This window comes from Gastrolobium bilobum, unplaced genomic scaffold (assembly GCF_033153095.1).
Source record: "Gastrolobium bilobum isolate Gb01-03AN ecotype WA unplaced genomic scaffold, APGP_CSIRO_Gbil_v1 utg7094, whole genome shotgun sequence".
Lineage (NCBI taxonomy): Eukaryota > Viridiplantae > Streptophyta > Magnoliopsida > Fabales > Fabaceae > Gastrolobium > Gastrolobium bilobum.
The window spans coordinates 201,704-219,425 of record NW_026898828.1 but is presented as its reverse complement, the minus strand read 5'-3'; the positions used below and the strand labels follow the sequence as shown (position 1 = coordinate 219,425).

Below are 17,722 nucleotides of genomic sequence, written 5' to 3'. Positions count from 1 at the left end.
TTATTTTATTATGCCCACGGTTTGAAAGCTATCTTAGGGGGAGCTTGGTTAGAATCCAATAGGAAAAGAAATTATTGTACTTTTTAAGCTTCCCTAAGAATATGAGAGTCATTTTTTCTCCTGCCGCGAATAGCCAACACCATCATGAGGATCAGCCATAGCCACCACCCACCACCACCATGATGTGCATGCTTGAAAACAAATGTCATTTAACTTTTACCAAATAACAAAACTCTAACTTACAAAACCATAAATCATTTTGTTTTTGTTTTTGTTTTTGTTTTTGTTATTTTGTAATATTATTCAAATTATTTTTGTCGTGTTAATAATTGAAGATTATTTTAAAACTTATTTTTAAAAATTATTTTTAAATGATATTTATATTTTAGTTTCCTTCAAACACAATATGTGTAACGTGATCATATTAGACAATTTATTTAGTGCACATCAAATATGAAATACAATATGAGCTTATTAGGTGATTATTATTTTATACTTTTATTCAACATCGTTTTTGTTCACGAAACGAGCCCTGAGGATGAAAATAAGTCAAGGCAAGGTTAGGTTTTTATATAATTATATTTTGAGTTTTACATGATCTAATAGTTTGATGGAGGCTAAACAATACGTTTGATCTGGTCTCTTTTTCAAAAATGAAAGGCTTTACCTAGCCAATATGCATATATTTAAGACTAAGAGATCTTTTTCTTGAGCATATCTTTGGTACTACATAAGCAAATATACTTTTATCAATAAAAAAAAGAAAATGGGACTCGATGACATTAACTATAAATGAAAAGGAAAAATAAACACATTTAAGCAATGTTATTAAAATCGGTCCGGTCATTGACCCGGTCGAGGTATCGGGTCACTGGTTCAACTGCATGACCCGGTAATTATATGCAATTTTGTAATTTATATTAAAAAATTATAAACATGCTCAAATATCTATAAAAAAATGATAAAATTTCAAATATTTTAATACAAAAAATCACATATTATTATCAAATAAAAAATCGAACAAAAATATAATGATCGTCATACAAGACTTTAGGTTCATAAAACGACATCTCTAACTATAAATTAATTCAAAATTTTATGCATAGTACATAATTGAGATAATATTAGTGTTGTAGGTACATAACTTATGTAAGTCAATAAGCAAAAAAAGATTCAAATATGGCTATTATGATTTTTTTTGAAAAAAACAAAAATTTGGATTTTTTTTTTGGGACCGGGCCGGGTCACCGGTTTTTATGAAACCTGGTCGGGTCGCACCGGTTCTGATGTATGGCCGGTCCGTTGCTTCAACCGGACCGGTTATATGACCGGTTTACCGATTCCTGGGTCGGTCCAATTTTAATAACTATGCATTTAAGTCGATTAATATTTTTCCACTCTGATATGTGATATACTGAATTTTCAGTTTTACGGAAATATCGAAGATATCTATTTATTTTTTTATGCATAAGATTTGAAGTAGACATGAAATAAAATTCCTTGAGAGTGTTAATTATTGAAAAATGATATAGATCTTTTTATTCACGATATTTGAAATAGACGTCCAAAAAAAAGAATTCCTTGAACGAAAAAGTGGCATAGATCTTTATATTCATAATATTCGAAGTAGGTAACTAGGTATCGGAAATAAAAGTCTTAAAAAATGTTAGTTATTAAAAAAGTGATATATTTCAGGCTTTAATGTTTCTAGAGTGAATGTAGATAAGTTATCTACATTCGCTTTCAAAACGAAATCGTTTTAGGTTGAAAAATTAAAAAATTATAATGAAAAAGATAATTATAACCCTTAAATAAATTATAATTACAAAAATACCTTGATTTCCGCCTCAAAACGACGTCGTTTTGGGCTCAAAGTATTAGGAATGTGGCTTCTATACTCAAGAGGGGGGTGAATTGAGTATTGCAAGATTTTCGCAAAAGCCCTCTTTCAGTTTCTAAATAATCATTTCAAGCAAACTTTGATATGTGAAAAGTTAATCAATACATTCAAACAATCTACAACTCACAATTATAGAACTTATTCTAGCACATACAAGATATCAAAGAAGCAATTAAAGTGCTAGAAATAAAGAGTTTAGAGTTTAGAGATATGCAAATACAATATATCCTGGTTCGGTCACCACCACCTGTGACCTGCGTCCAGACTGAAGTTACTCGATCAACTCCTTCACTAATGGTCAAGCTTCACGGGTGCTTGACAAACTTTTACAATCTTTCAGACTTTGGGTTCTTGGATACCTTTCAATCTCCAAGTTTACGGGTACTTTGTAACCTTATAATTCACTCTAAATTTACTTAGGTATTTGGCCACCTCTCAAACAATGGGTCTCACAACCCTTTCAACTCAAGAATACAAGGAGGGAAATATTTGAAAATGAATATACACTCTCAAAGTGTGGATATACAACTTGAAGCACTATGGGTATATGAATTTTCAAGATATGAGCTCAAATATGTTTGATCTTTGAAAGATATGAAAGAATATGCAAGTGATAGTTACAAGCTCTCAAAGTATGTTTAATATGTGTAGGAATGATGCCCAATATTTTTGAGTCATTGTGAATGCATATATAGTGTTTTCATTGAAAACTAGCCGTTGGGAAACTAGCCGTTTATAGCCGTTGGGATCTCATTTGAAAAACTAGTCGTTTTATAATTGTTTATAGCCGTTGGGACCACTTTTGAAAAACTAGCCGTTTTATAGCCGTTGGGATCTGTTGCAATGGTAGTCGATTCCCAACTTGACAGCAAGAACGTTGTTTTGTATTTTGACTATAATTTGAGTTATACTTGTCGGATTGATGTGATCTTGGTCTCTTTGGAAAGATAAAAAAGAGATCTACAATTTTTATGAAGAACATAAGATCCAAATCCATCATATTAGATACGAAAAATTGTATGGAAGGCATCAGCGAAATTAAGCAATAAATTTTAAGCTCAAATGTGTTATAATTTACTTCCAACTACTTTTTGTGAAAGATCTTGAATTGATAAATATGTTTTAAAGTTATAAAATATGTCAAGGATCTTTTTCATGGATTTTTTAAATTTCTTTTAAGTATATAAAAGTTATGATTATGCACTTTGAAAAACACTTTACTTTGAGAAAAACTTTGAGCTCATGCAATGTAATCTATCATATACCCTCACATATATTCTAAGTCCTAAAGATATATTCCAAATATGATTTTAGACTTAGCTTCAAGTTTTGTGTCTTGGATCTTTACCTGAACTTGAGGCTTTGACTTGTTGAATATTTGACACTTTGTTGGTTTTGATCATTTGTCACCATGATTATGATATTAAGCTTCTCTTAGATGTTGTTCATGGTTAGTTGTCTTTGATCTTGATGTTGCTCTTCTAATTATTCCGTGTTGCTCTTGATCCAATGATCTTGCCACTTTAATATGACATCACTCTTCTTGTGTGGCTACATCATACATCTTAAATATCCACATATGGTTGATGCTTTTTGCTCTTGATCAATACTCTTATCTTTTTGTTGTTGCCACTTTGTTATCATCAAAACATACCTTGTATCTACACAAAGTAGATAAGTTATCTACATTGACTGTAGAAAAAGCGAACCCTATATTTTAAAGGTTTTATATTTCTTATGTTACATAAATGAATCTTCTTATGCTATAGAGACAAAAAGTATATGGAACACATATGTTAAAAAAAATCATATGTAAAATCCATGTTAGTACATAAAAAGTATAAAACCCATATTTTAAACATATTAAAACTAACCAATTAAATCACATAATTCAAATATCATATATGCGCCGATTTGTTAAGGTCACATGCCAAGTCTTTTAAAGTTGGTATGTCATCTGATTTAAAAATAGAGGATTTTCCAATAAGTTTAAGAGCATGTTTGACACCTCTCCTTTTTAAGATAAAAATTATTTTTAAATTTAAATTAAAAAAAAGTTTTAAAAATAAAATTACAAATTATCTGATGATTATATAAATTTTTTAGTTTAAAAGTTATTTAAAAACTATTTATTTTAGAAAAAACACATATTTCAAAAAAGCTGAAATATCATAAAAAAAATTTCTCCTAAAAGCTTTTGACTTTTGTATATTTTTTTTCATTATAAAAACTTTTTTATTATAAGAACTGTTATAAAAACTTATTTATCTTTATTTCTAGTTATAAAGAGAAGGTAAACTAAAAAAGAACTCTCAAGGCATTAAGTCTACTTTATTTACTACTCAGGCCAGGGCAAATCAAAGGCAAGTCAATTTAACTGTTTTGTCGTCTATATCCCTGATAATTATGCTATCCATTACATGTAAGGGGTGTTTCACAGAGGATAAAAAAAATTTATCGAAAAAAATAATTTCTAGGAATATGATGAAATTTTTTTTTTTGAATAAATTACTAAAAAATATTTGGTAGGTCAAATTTTTTCGAAAATTTTGGGTTAATTTTATTGATACTATGTGTTAATTTTTCCACCATATTGGAAAAAAATAATTTCACCCCATCAATGGTAATATTCCATAACCATTTTATGAAGAAAAACAAATGATGTGAAAATAATTTTCTCAACCATACTTTTACTTCACCTCCTATCAAATATAGACAAATAATTTTCCCCATTTCATTTTCTTAGGAAATTTTTTTTTCACCTCCTATCAAACACTCCCTAACTTTATTTGGGTTTGACATGTAATTTCGAAATAAATCCTTAATATGGTTTATGGTCTTCCCTAAACTTGTGAAGGGGCGTGATTTTTCTTAGTTCAAACTTTTTTTTACCAAAAAAAAAAGTAATCTATGTTGGCATTTGCTTCAGCCATAAAAAAAGAGAAAAGTGTGTCATTTTAAAGGACGTAAAGTTGTGTCATTTTAAGAGAGAGGAAGAAATAGATAAAAGAAGAGAGAGAGAGTTGACAAAAAAAAAAAAAATAAAGGTGTGAGTCCCACCTCTTTGTGAGAGTGAAAGAATATAAGTTATATTATTTAAAAGGATAAATATTTTTCCCATAAAAAAATGTGATTTCTAATGTCCGAGGCAAGCCGGCAGTGTTGTGTTGGCATAAATTAACAAGCATCACCTTCAGAATGTTTCTTCAATCATGTCCACGGAGAAAAGTAGTGCTGTGCGTGGGTCAGATTTTTGTCCGACTCGACCCAACTTGATTTTTATAGGTTAGGTATTTTGACCCGACCCGCTTTAATTTGATCCAAGTCAAGTCTGACTTGGTTTGAATTTTGTTGAACTAGTTCAGAACTGGATCGGATCTAACCTGACTTGGTTTCTGAAGTGGGTCAAATCTGACCTGACCCTTTTTTTACTTGGTTTCCTCACAAAATTTCGTCAAAATTTCTACATTGCAAATGGCGAGAATTTCGTCACAAAATTATTTTTTCATCGGAATATTTTTTTTCGAAAAGCAACGAAATTTTTTCTCTAATGAAAATTTTTACAAAAATAAATTTTCTTTCGAAAATTAGTTTCCGTCAAAAGTTTTGACGAAAATGATTTCTTCCATCAAATGTTTTAAACGAAAAAAAAATTCTATCAAAAAATTTGACGAAATGTTTTTCGTTCAAAATTTCGATAGGAATGTGTTCTGACGAAAATTTCAACGAAAACTGTTTCGAGAAAAATGTTTCATTCGAAACTTTCGACGAAATTTAGATTCTCTAAAGAATTTTGACATAATATTTTTTCCATCGAAATTTTTTATTACAAAAATGTGTTCCGTAGAAATTTTTGATGGAAATATTTTTTATCAAAAAACTTGACGAAAATATTTAGTTGAAAATTTTTTATGAAAATGTGTTTCGCTAAAAATTTCGACTAAAATTTTTTTTTGTCAAAAAGTTTAACGTCAAATTTTGCCAAAATTTGAAAATCTGTAAAGAATTTTGATGAAATTTTTTTCCGTCAAATTTTTTTGATGGAAATGTGTTTCGTCCAAATTTTCGATGGAAATTGTTTTGAGGGAAATGTCTCATTCGAAACTTTCGACAAAATTTAGATTCTCTAAATAATTTTGACAGAATATTTTTTCCGTCAAAATTTTTATCGAAATATTTTTTGTCAAAAATTTTTATGAAATTATTTTACAGAAATGTGTTCCGTTGAAAATTTTGATGGAAATATTTTTTATCAAAAAACTTGACAAAATATTTAGTCGAAAATTTTCGATAGAAATTTGTTTCGCTAAAAATTTCGACGAAATTTTTTTTTGTCAAAAAGTTTAATGAAAATGTTTCCGTCGAAAACTTTCGCCGAAATTCGAAATCTGTAAAGAATTTTGATGAAATTTTTTTCCGTCAAAAAATTTCGATGGAAATGTGTTTCGTCGAAATTTTTGATGAATATATTTTTTTGTGAAATATTTTAACGAAATTTAGATTCCATAAAAAAATTTGACAAAAAAAAATATTCCGTCAAATTTTTTTATAGAAATGTTTTTAGTCACAAATTTTGATGAAAATATTTTTCGTCAAAAAATTTTGCGAAAATTTTTTATAGAAATATTTTTCGTAAAAAAATTTGTCGTAATTGTTTTATGTTAATACTTTTCTTTTAATGTAATTGTGATTTTTTTTTTCACGTAATGGATATGGGTCAAGCTTTTGGTCAATGGGTCAATATTAAAATCAGTCAGGTCTAAAACTGACCCAAATAAAAGTGAGTCAGTATTTAAACCAGTTCAAAAAATATAGGTATTTATGAGTCGGGTCAAGGGCAGGGCAAATGAACCAGTTTTTTTGCACACCCCTAGTAGGCTATCTCATCAATTATGTGAAAAGCATGAAGTTCTAGATCATAATATTATTTTTCTTATGCTGATTGTTTATTCATAAATAAACCTACTGCTCACTGGGATAAGTTTTATTAAGATTTCTGATCATAGAACATAATCTGCAGGATGGAGTGATTATTACACCTACTATAGCGCAAAGATCATGTCATCTTACACTTTCTAGATAAAAACAATTCACTTTTTCCGCATCCAATTCAGCATCACATAGCAGATTAAATCTCTGCCTTGGCAATTAAAGCCTTAGCTTGTTCAAGTCTAGAGCTCACTGCATCCCAGGAAACAAGCTTGTCCATGAACACTGATATATAATCAGGGCGTCGGTTCTAGGAAGATAAAAAGACAATCATAATTAAGTTAAACTTGCATATTGCACAGAACTTCCAGAGACAATAATTAATTGTATAATGTTTGCAATAACATATTACCTGAAAGTCAAGGTAGTAAGCATGCTGTGTAAAAATGAAAAAATATTACAAAGTCAGCAATTTGTTACTAATGTCTGTTTCAAAGCTTGTGTGTGAAAATTGTTTCATCAAATCACTAACAAAACGTAAATCTGATTAATACCTCCCAAACATCAATGGTAAGGAGTGGCTGCAAGAAATCAAGATGAAAACACATCAGAATTTATCAGGGAAAAGAATCTCATTAGACCTACCTGAGCTATTATTCATGTTTTTAAGACAGAAATAAATAAAGGGCAAATCTCAGTGCACAAGACTCCTCGACTTAAGAGAGTAGGGATGAAGTTCGATTGTATGCAGTTTTATCCTTACATTTTTGCAAAAAAAGAAAAGACTGTTTCCCATATATATTCGAATCCGTGAGACAAGAAATAATGATGAATATTATTACTAGTTCTTCTTACTACTTACATAATAAGCCCCCCAAACAAGGGGGTTCACAGCATTGGGACTCTTGAGCACTACTAGCTTGTTGCCCTCATCCGATGGAGAAGGAGTTACTATATTATCTGTATTTCAATAACAAAGAAAGAAGAAGGAAAAGAAGGGTAAAAACTACTTGATATGATAAGTCAGATTTACCAAGAGATATATCTTAAAATAAAGCTAGAAAATGGGAGTGTGAGGTAGAAAGGGTTATTACTCACATGCAAGCCAAGCCCAACCTGAACCAAATTGTGTTGCAGCAGCAGTCTTAAACTCATCAAGGAATTTTTCAAATGAACCAAAGTCTCTTTCAATCAGTTTTAAAAGATCCCCTGATGGCTTTCCACCACCACCTGGTTTCATGCACTCCCAGAAAAAGTCATGGTTCCAGACCTGCATTAAGTACAAGAAGATTCCTAAGAGACATAGTTTTGAAACTTGAATAAGACTTTCTGGTTACTAGCATGCATGCCTGTGCTGCATTGTTGAAAGCTGGAAGAAGGTCACCCTTATTGTATGATGTAACTATTATGTCTTCTAGTGACTTCCCATCATGCTCTGTCCCAACAATTTGTTTTTTCAGATTTTCCACATAACTTCTGTGGTGCTTCCCCCAATGATATTCAAGTGTCCGCTGACTCATAATTGGCTCCAAAGCATTCTGAAAATTTTCATTAAATGACAATATGAATAAAATGTTGTATCTCTCGTATTATTGTTTATTCAGTTCAGTGCAATTGATATGTATAAAAAAGAATTTAATTGGCTAGTTGTTTTAATTAAACTTTAGAAGGCTTCCTAACATAATGCTTTAAATTAACACAAGCACTGTACAGTAGCGCACCTTTAAATAGTAAAAGTTGAATGAAACTTTTTTTTAACTACTTATTTATGTATCAACAATGCCACATGCTCAATGGGTTACAAGCCTGCCTACTCTCACAAAAACTGAGATGCCTGTGTTGTTGAATTGTTTCATTTTTAAGTTTCTTTACTAAAATAAGACTAACCAAAGTTTTGATAGAATATAAATTTGAAAATGATAAAACAGAGCTAAATCTACTTTCCTCAATGTACAAACTTCAGATCTTACCAGTGGATAAGGTGGCGGCTTCAGCTCAAACTTTGCATTGACTTTTGTACCCTGCAGAGTACTACATGCTTTTAACGAAGATTCATAATCTAATGTACAAATATAATAATATCTTAATGTAAAAGGTTATATTTACTACCTATTTTTTTTACTGCTTCTTACTACTAAATTTTAATCGTTGATTTTCATTAATCTAATGGTTATAATTTATTGGATCTCACTTATTAATTAATTATTAATTTCTAATAAATTATAACCGTTAGATTGACAGAAATCAACGGTTAAGATTTGGTAGTAAGAAAAAAAAAGTAGTAAGTATAACCCCCTATCTTAATATATGTCATACGTGTCAATACTTGTTATTTTGTAAACTCCTCTTTAAAAAAACTTGGGAGCATTTCTATTGACATTTTCCAAAAAAATTCGTAAATAAAATTATGGTAGTAGAACTAGCCATGTATAGATACAACAAAAATAAGTTTAATTTTCAAATTCTATAAGCGGGTTGTCCATGTCCTACCGTGTCTGAGGTGAAAAAAGAAATTGAAATTGAAATTGGACACGTGACGAATGTGTGTCAAAAACATGTTACCAGCATGTTGTTGTATAAGTATATCAATTGAATAAATCATTCTTCCCCCCACCATCCATATTTAATATATCAAAATTTCAATATATTATGAAATTAGTTGTGTTATAGGTTAATTTCCACTACTGAATGCCTAGATCTGGAAGTGGATATTGCTTTTAATTGATTATTGGATTTCAAGTATTCTTTCTACATAATAATTATACAAAGCAATACATATGAAGCCGATGGCTGATAACATTTGATTTTGGCACGAAACTCTCTTCCTACTGCCTCCCACGGTAATCTACTATTATATGCTCCTACCATTTGACTTCCATTTGACTTTGCATTAGTTCTATCATGATTAATATGCCCAATTTGTGCAAAATCACGCAGAACAATAAGGTTTTCTACCTTCTACATATTGATGAGCTCGGTGAATAGAACACTATTACTAAACTATGCCAATTTTATTATACAAAACCCAGTTTCCTGGCAGTGAGAAAAATTGATATAGCTATATGAAAGCAAACCTCTTTGTTAACCAAGTTGAAGCCACCACCAGAAGAACCCACGTTTGGTAACCCTGCTCAACCAACAAGAAATCAAGATCAACAAAAGAGAGAGGCACAACAGTGGATAGAGAGAGTTTGTGTGTAAAGTACCACTCAATGATGCCATGTCTTTTGGTTTATGCAAATATGCGCAGCGTGTGCCTAGAACGAGGTTTGAGGACAGAGGTCAACCTCTTCCTTGCAGGACCAATTTAAACATGTACCAGCACTTCTTTGTGAGAGTAGTACAATTCCTATGTGGCAGTACTACAAGACTTGCATGTACTAGCACTACAGTCTCACAGTACTATTATTATAAGTTAAATGGCATTATTATCTATTCCAATTATTATTATCTTTTAACATAATGATAGCCCAATTACAACTAGCCCAGATCAACTAACCCGACGAGGGAGGTCATGGCTGTGATTCTTTAGGGATGTTTGATAGAGGAGATATTTTTTTTTACTAGATAAATGCAATTACTAGTAATATAGTAGTAAAATGAGTTTGGTAGAAAAGTTAAAAAAAAATTGTTTGATTGGTCAAAATTTTATCAGTAAAATTGGATTAAATTTTGTGAGTCTTTATTTGGTTGAAGGTGAAATAATAATGGAAAAGTGTGTTGATATATCGAAAATAACCCTTGATATTTCAGAAATGTAGACATGTGTATTTAGGAGAGGGTAATATGGTAACACTCTTCATTCACTTTTTTGCAATTTAGCTGATTTTCTAGGAATACCACATTCAAAATGGTAAAGTTCTACCATGATCTGCTTTTGGTTTTGCACATATTTGGCAAAGGATGGGGAAAAGAGAAGCATAACTAAATTTTTTTAATCTTTCTACCAAACAAAGCAATCATGAAATACCAATTCAAGATAGATGGAAACCAAATGAAAAGCTTGAACCAAACGCCTTCAATATATATTATGTGGTTGAGGCAAATCAGGGTTTTAGGGGTTGAAATAAACCCATCATTATCAAATAGGAATATTCTCAAATGGTAAAGAATTTTTGGGTTTTGTTTGTGTATAACTTATGTTGTTGAGTATGTTGGGTTTTTTTTTAAATTATTTAGTCATTAATTTATTTGTTTTGTTTTAGCTCTGAAACTAGTGCATTACTCGTGCCATGTACAGAGGAAAAAGATTATTTTTTTTGTCGGCGACCGTCGTTAATTAATCTCTAAAAGAAAGAACGTGTCACTATTTTTCCCTCTCTCTCTCTATATATATATATATATATATTAGTATATTACCTGTGTGATGCACGAGGGAAATATTTATGTTTAAATTTTTTTTTTTAAAGTACTTGTATGATTTTTTTTTCTCTTTTGTATTGTATTTTTACAGAAAAATATTTCTGCAATTAATTCAGATAAGTTATCTGCATTTACTTCCAAATTGACGTCATTTTAGAATTGAAAAATTAAAAAATTATAATTATAAAGACTATAATAACTCTGAAATAAATTAAAATTACAAAAACACCATGATTTCCTCCCCAAAATGACGTCGTATTGGGCTTACTGCGGATAACTTATCTGCATTAACCGCAGAAAAAGAGAACCCATATTTTTATGTTAAAATTTTAATTTATTTACTTTAAAAGTATAAAAATTTCATTTCTTATTATTTTACAATTAAATTTCAAATTTAAATTATTTTTTATCAGCTCTACATATTTTTTATATTTTTAAATATTTTTTATTTATTCTATAATTTTATATTAAATTTAAATTTATTATTTATATAAATATTTTTTCTCACTACAGAAATATTAAATGATGAACTATTTTCTTACCTATCAAGTTAAAATTCAAATTTAAAAAGTTTGAGTTTAAAATATTAAATATTTTTCCATCCAATAGACATAATAATAAACATCGTTAATAGGCTTAAAAAAAATTCTTGCAAAAAATAGTGGAAAACATTAAAATAGTTTGTGAAATACTTAATGACAAACATCTTTTTCGACGCAGGAGTTGGATGGTCACTGGTCACTGAATGGTCTTTTATTTTTATAGTATTTTAAATTTTTATAATTTTTTTTTTTACAGAATGATAGATGTCATTTTTTTATTTTAATAAAAAAATTTGAATTCTTTTATATTGATTATACATATTTTTTGCAAAATTAATTTTTATCTTTTAATTTATAATTTTTATATTAGTTATACACAAATATTTAAAACGTTTACGTTAAATATTTTTTATAAAAATACTTCTACGAAGTTATTTTTTAAACAATTAGAATTTAAAAATTAGAAGTTATTTTTTAAATATTTTAGAAAATATCAAAGCTATTTTTTGTAGGGTTTAGTTTTTATGAAAAATTATTTAATTATTATAAGCTTCTAAACATATTTTTTTGATTAAATAACACGTTTTCTAAAGCCTAATGTTCAATGGGTTGGAAACATGTAATCATAATAGCATTAAAATAATATTTCGGTAAAATTTATTTTTTAAAGCTTCTAGCAAAATGATGTTTGGTTTGTTTTTGCAGTAGCGAAATTAATTAATCCTAATAGGTATAATAATTAAGCCTAATAGACACAATAATAAATATTATTAATATACTTAAAAATTTCTCATGAGGAAAGTAGTGGACAATATTGAATGCTGAACTTTTTTCCCAGTTACCAAGTTCAAAATTCAGATGTAAAAAATTTGAATTTTAAATATTAAATATTTTCTCATCCAATAGACATAATAATAAATATTATAAATAGGTTTAACAATTTTGCATAAAAAAAATAGTGGGAAACATGCATAGAAGACTGCGCACATTCTCCAAGTAATAACTTGATAGGCTTGGTCATGCCAAACGCGTCATTGCTATTAAAATATAAACCTATAAACACACAAATAATGGGTAAGACTATGTAGAAGAACAACTTGAGAAGATAAATAAGATAAACAGATAAAAACAGAATAAACACATGCACAGAAAATGGATTACCAATGAAAAATATGCAGTAACCTATATCCTAATTATACACAAACTAATGAGGTTTTTTGAACTTATTTTTTATATTAAAATAATCTTTGATTCATTTGTAGACCGAAAAAATTAATTAATCCTAATAGACATAATAATAAATACTATTAATAGGCTCAACAATTTTTTATGCTGAAATTAATGGTATTATTAATAGGCTTAATAATTATCAATACAAAAAATAGTGGGATATTAATACAGCTATTTGCAACTAAACAATGTTAAACTCTTTTCGGTTTTCCCACCTATATTATATTTAAAATTCAAATTTTGAAAAAATAGTGGGATATTAATGCAGATGTTTACTATCAATTAATGTTGAACTCTTTTTCCACTTATATAAAGTTTATATTTCTAATTTTTAAAAAGTTACCAAAAGAGTAATAAACTTATTTGTTGCTGGCGTGGCTTATAATATGTTGATAGTCCTCTCAATACAATAATTTTTTAATTTTTCAGAACCTTTTAACGTAATTGTGGTCGTAGTAATGAAACATGTACCACGTAGCATGGGATCGCGATCTTATTCATCAAGTCACATGGTTTTAGTCGTTATATTAGTTTTATTATTATATGACCAAGTTTGGTTATTTATATCATTATACCTCAGTGTGGGTGTTTTTTTTTGAGAGAAAGGTGGGCATGACAACCATTCTATTTCCTGGTACTGTTTCTGAAAAGAAACAATTCTTTTCTATTCCTGTGCCTTGGAACAGTTTCTGAGAAAAAAAATGTGTTTGATAACATGTTCTATTTTTATTCGGAGAATGAGAATTGCGTTTGATAACATAACAAATAATATTCTAAAATATAATTCCTATTAAGCATAAAAAAAATTTGGAGTACACTTTCCTTTCCATATGGTGTGGCGGTGGCGGCAGCGGTAGTGGTGGCGATGGTGGTGGTAATGGCATGATGGTGGTGGTGACGGAAGTGGGTGCAACGATAGCGGCGGTGGTATTGGTGGCGGTGGTGACAACAGTGGTTGCGACGACGATGGCGGTTGTTGGTGGCGATGGTGGCGGTGGCGATGGTGGTGACGGTAGTGGCTGTGACAATGGTGGTGGTGACAACAATGACTGTGACGACGGTGGTGGTAGTTGGTCGTGGTGATGGCGGTGGCGGTGGTGGCGGCAATGGTGGTGGTGGTGGTGACAACTTTGGCTACAACGATGGTGGCGGTGGCATGCTGGTGGTAGTGATGGCAGTGGATGCGGCAATAGTGGTGGCGACGGTGGTGGTAGTGGTGGCGATGATGGTTATAATGACATGGTGGTAGTGGTGACAGCAGTGGCTGCGATGATGGTGGCATCGTGGTGATGGTGACAGCAGTGACTGCGACGATGGTGGTGGTGGTGGCGGTGGTACTGGTGGCGATGGTGATGGTGGTGATGGCAGTGGTTGGAACGATGGTAGTGGTAGTAATGGCATGGTGGTGGTGGTGGTGACAGCAATGGCGACGGCGACGGTGGTAGTAGTTGGTCGCGGTGGTAGCGATGATGGTGATGGCGGCGACAGCGGTAATGGTGACGATGGTGGTGGTGGTGAAAACTGTGGTTGCGACGATGGTGGTGGTCGAGTAGGCAGTGACTGTGGCAATGGTGGTGGCGACGGTGGTTGTAATGACATAGTGGTGGTGGTGACGGCAGTGGCTGCGACCATAATGGTGGCATGGTGGTGGTGGTGGTGGTGATGACGGCACTGGTGGTACAACGACAATGGCGAAAATGGTAGTGGTGGTCGTGTCGAGATGATGGTGGTGGTGGTGGTGGTGATGATGATAGTGGTGGAGAGTGATTGAGAGAGATAAATGTTTCTCATTTTGTGCCCGGGAATAAAAAAGCAGAAATTTTTTTATTCTTTTTTTTGTTCCTCAGCACAAAAATTAAATCGGTTCATCTCGGAAACAAAAAAAATAAACTGGTTTTACCAAACAAGTTTCCTATTCATTTCTATTCCAAGGAATAGGAATTGAAAAAGAACTAATTTTAGGAAAGTTGTCATGCACACCCAAAGAGTCATGAATAAGAATGTAATTGGTGTTATCCCAAAGAAGAAGAAAAATGTAATTGGTTATCTACTAAATATTAGTATATTAGAATTTATCCTAATTTAATCATTTATTAATGAATACTTAATTTTTTAGTGAATACGTTCAATTATTTAAAAATAGAAATATTAAACGGTTTTTGAGTTCCAAATTTGATAAATGCTTCTTTTTTTTCTAAATCTGTACTTTAAGGAATTTCGTTAATAATTTAATTAATCCAAAGTTTTATACTTTTCTGTTCTAAGTTTGATAGGTTATGTGGCGTGGATGATATTTACTGTTGTTTTTAAAAAGCACTGTTTTTTTAATGCTATAAGATTTTATTTTATTTTTGGGAAAATCATACCCTTATAACTTCACTTCATTTCAATGTAACCACATCAATAGCACTTTAGATATATGAATTTGATATTGTTAATCAAGACAATTACAATGTGAAGTTGAAATAATTATTACTTACTAGGTACAGAAAATAAGAACTCTAAACATAACACAATGACGAAACACTGTTTAACAAAATGTCAAATTCATATATGAGATACAATCGTGAAATTTCTCCATCAGTTACACATTCCCTTTCAGCAGCAAAGCGCATCCATGTACAACACGAAGACTTAAAACTTCAAGAGCTCATGTATTTTTTGTAGTGGGGACAAAAGAAGACATAAAACCATCTTCATCAGCGTCATTGCAATTCACCGAAGGTGGTAACAAAGACAAAGAAATAAGCAACAATTTCGCATTCATTGCAGATTCAACTATAAACACACTGGATTCATATTCAAAACGTATATGTTCTTCAAGATATTGTTCCAAAAGATAACCCTATAGAACAATGTAATAAAAAATATGTCATCAGAAATTTAATAACACCATGAAACCTCAATGTAACACCACGAAAACTCAATAATGTAACACACAAATAATTTCATAAACCCTATTGAATTGATGCAAGCATAAATAAATTGAACCCTTCACAGCAGAGCAACATAATCTCCCTCGAACAGCATGAAAGATGCTGAATATGTAAATAACCATTCACGGTAGCATAAAACCTTTCGCCCTATAAAATGAATAAATGAGAATTAGTATACAAAAATGAAAACGAATTCACAACGTTTGTCAGTAAAGAAACCAAAAATGATACCAATAGAACAACTCCTACACACACAAACGAAGAAAAAACAAACGCAGGCAAGCCAAAAAATAAGAAGAAGTAACACTTCCCAATTTATACAAAAACTCAATGCGTTATTTGAGAAACACCATTCAATGTAATAAAGGTCTTTCTTGAACACAGCGAAATGAATAGGCCCAACATTTTCCAAGGCAGAAGGTAGTGAGATTTTGTTGTATTCAAAAATTGAACTGCAATAAAAGCTGCACTATTTTCACAAAAATAAATTAATCACAATTTTAATTTAAATCAATTTAAAATGTTTCTAAAAGAAGGAAAAATTAATTTTAAGTAGTGTGAACCACAAAGAGAAGAATGCATGAGAAAGTGACACGTCATCAAATTTGTCAACAAATGGTTTTATTTTAGAATATATATATATATATATAGGGGCAGGATATTCTTATACCGGTGTAAGAGTGAGAAATCTTACAATCAATCTTAATCATTGATCCACTTGTATCCAATGGCTCACATTATTAAAAAAAATTAGAGTTCTTAGATATAAATGGGATCAAAGGACAAGATTAAGAGTGTAACTTACACTGGTGTAAAATGATCCTGACTCATATATATATATATATATATATATATATATATATATATATATATATATATATATGTTTCAAACGTGGGAGTTCAGTTCAGCTGTGAATATAATTTGATTTATTTCTACTGTTGAGTAATTGGTGCAAATGTTGATAGTTCATAAATAACACTATTGATAGACCTCTGCTTTATTAAATGAAAGGGCAGGGTTAAATCAGATACTATGTGACAAAATATACAACAAATATTTGAAAAAATAATCAATTCAACCCAAAAGTTTAAGCAGTTAGGTGAAATTACATTTATACTTCTCTAATACGCCCCTTTTCACACGAGAGCCAATTAAAATTGAAAAGTGAACAATATACGTGCCCATTTACCTGTGCTAAAAAATCACATGAGACTTAATTAATTATTAACTAAATGGGGCGGTGAGGATCGAACTCGTGATACGGAAGCTTTGATACCATGTAAAGATTTAATTCAACCCAAAAATTTAAGTTGTTGCGGCATATAGTGTTATTTAATGGCTTTGTAATACACAAGAAGTGGATGAGTGTAAATTTGTACAACTATCATTACTCAAAAAGAAATTGTGAGCTTTTTCAAAACATTTTTATTTCAAAAAAAAAAATGTTCTTGCAATCTGATAGGCTAAAACATTTGAAAACACCTTTGTCAAAAGTTGTCTTTAGTGAAGTTTGATTTCTGAATATGTGTCACAGGTTTAAATTGAGAGCAACCCTACCTCAACTCAAAGGCAGAGTATACACGTATTCAAATCTTTGACAAAACATTTTTCATGAGGAACCATTATGGCAAGGTTGTTACACATAAACAATATGAATGTGCCTTTCATTTAATTGTGTTCAACAATCATGTACAATGTATGTTGTATATGAGTCTTCCAAATCAAGCAAAAGTATACCCTTTTTTTTTTCAATTAATATCTCAAAATAATACACCCAAAACATGAATTTCTAGCTGTTTTTGCAGTTGCAGTCCTTGGATGC

General features: G+C 30.7%; 1 protein-coding gene across 1 annotated transcript; it reads right to left on the bottom strand.

Moving 5' to 3' along the window:
- Nucleotides 1-6,873: 6,873 nt before the first annotated feature.
- On the bottom strand, nt 6,874-10,166 carry LOC133284498 (superoxide dismutase [Fe], chloroplastic-like). The gene is made up of 9 exons (XM_061481525.1): nt 10,036-10,166; nt 9,904-9,956; nt 8,800-8,850; nt 8,179-8,367; nt 7,928-8,099; nt 7,692-7,789; nt 7,384-7,410; nt 7,242-7,265; nt 6,874-7,139 (listed from the first exon to the last, which is right to left on the bottom strand). Exons 1-9 carry the CDS (start codon nt 10,049-10,051, stop codon nt 7,029-7,031), a joined length of 741 nt encoding a protein of 246 aa, XP_061337509.1. The 5' UTR covers nt 10,052-10,166; the 3' UTR covers nt 6,874-7,028.
- Nucleotides 10,167-17,722: the final 7,556 nt, after the last annotated feature.

Coding starts and splice junctions, on each gene's coding strand:
- LOC133284498 (XM_061481525.1), bottom strand. Junction 8,368..8,799: donor AGCCGCCACCTTATCCACTG/GTAAGATCTGAA, acceptor GAAAATTTTCAG/AATGCTTTGGAGCCAATTAT. Junction 8,100..8,178: donor CTTTCAACAATGCAGCACAG/GCATGCATGCTA, acceptor TACTTAATGCAG/GTCTGGAACCATGACTTTTT.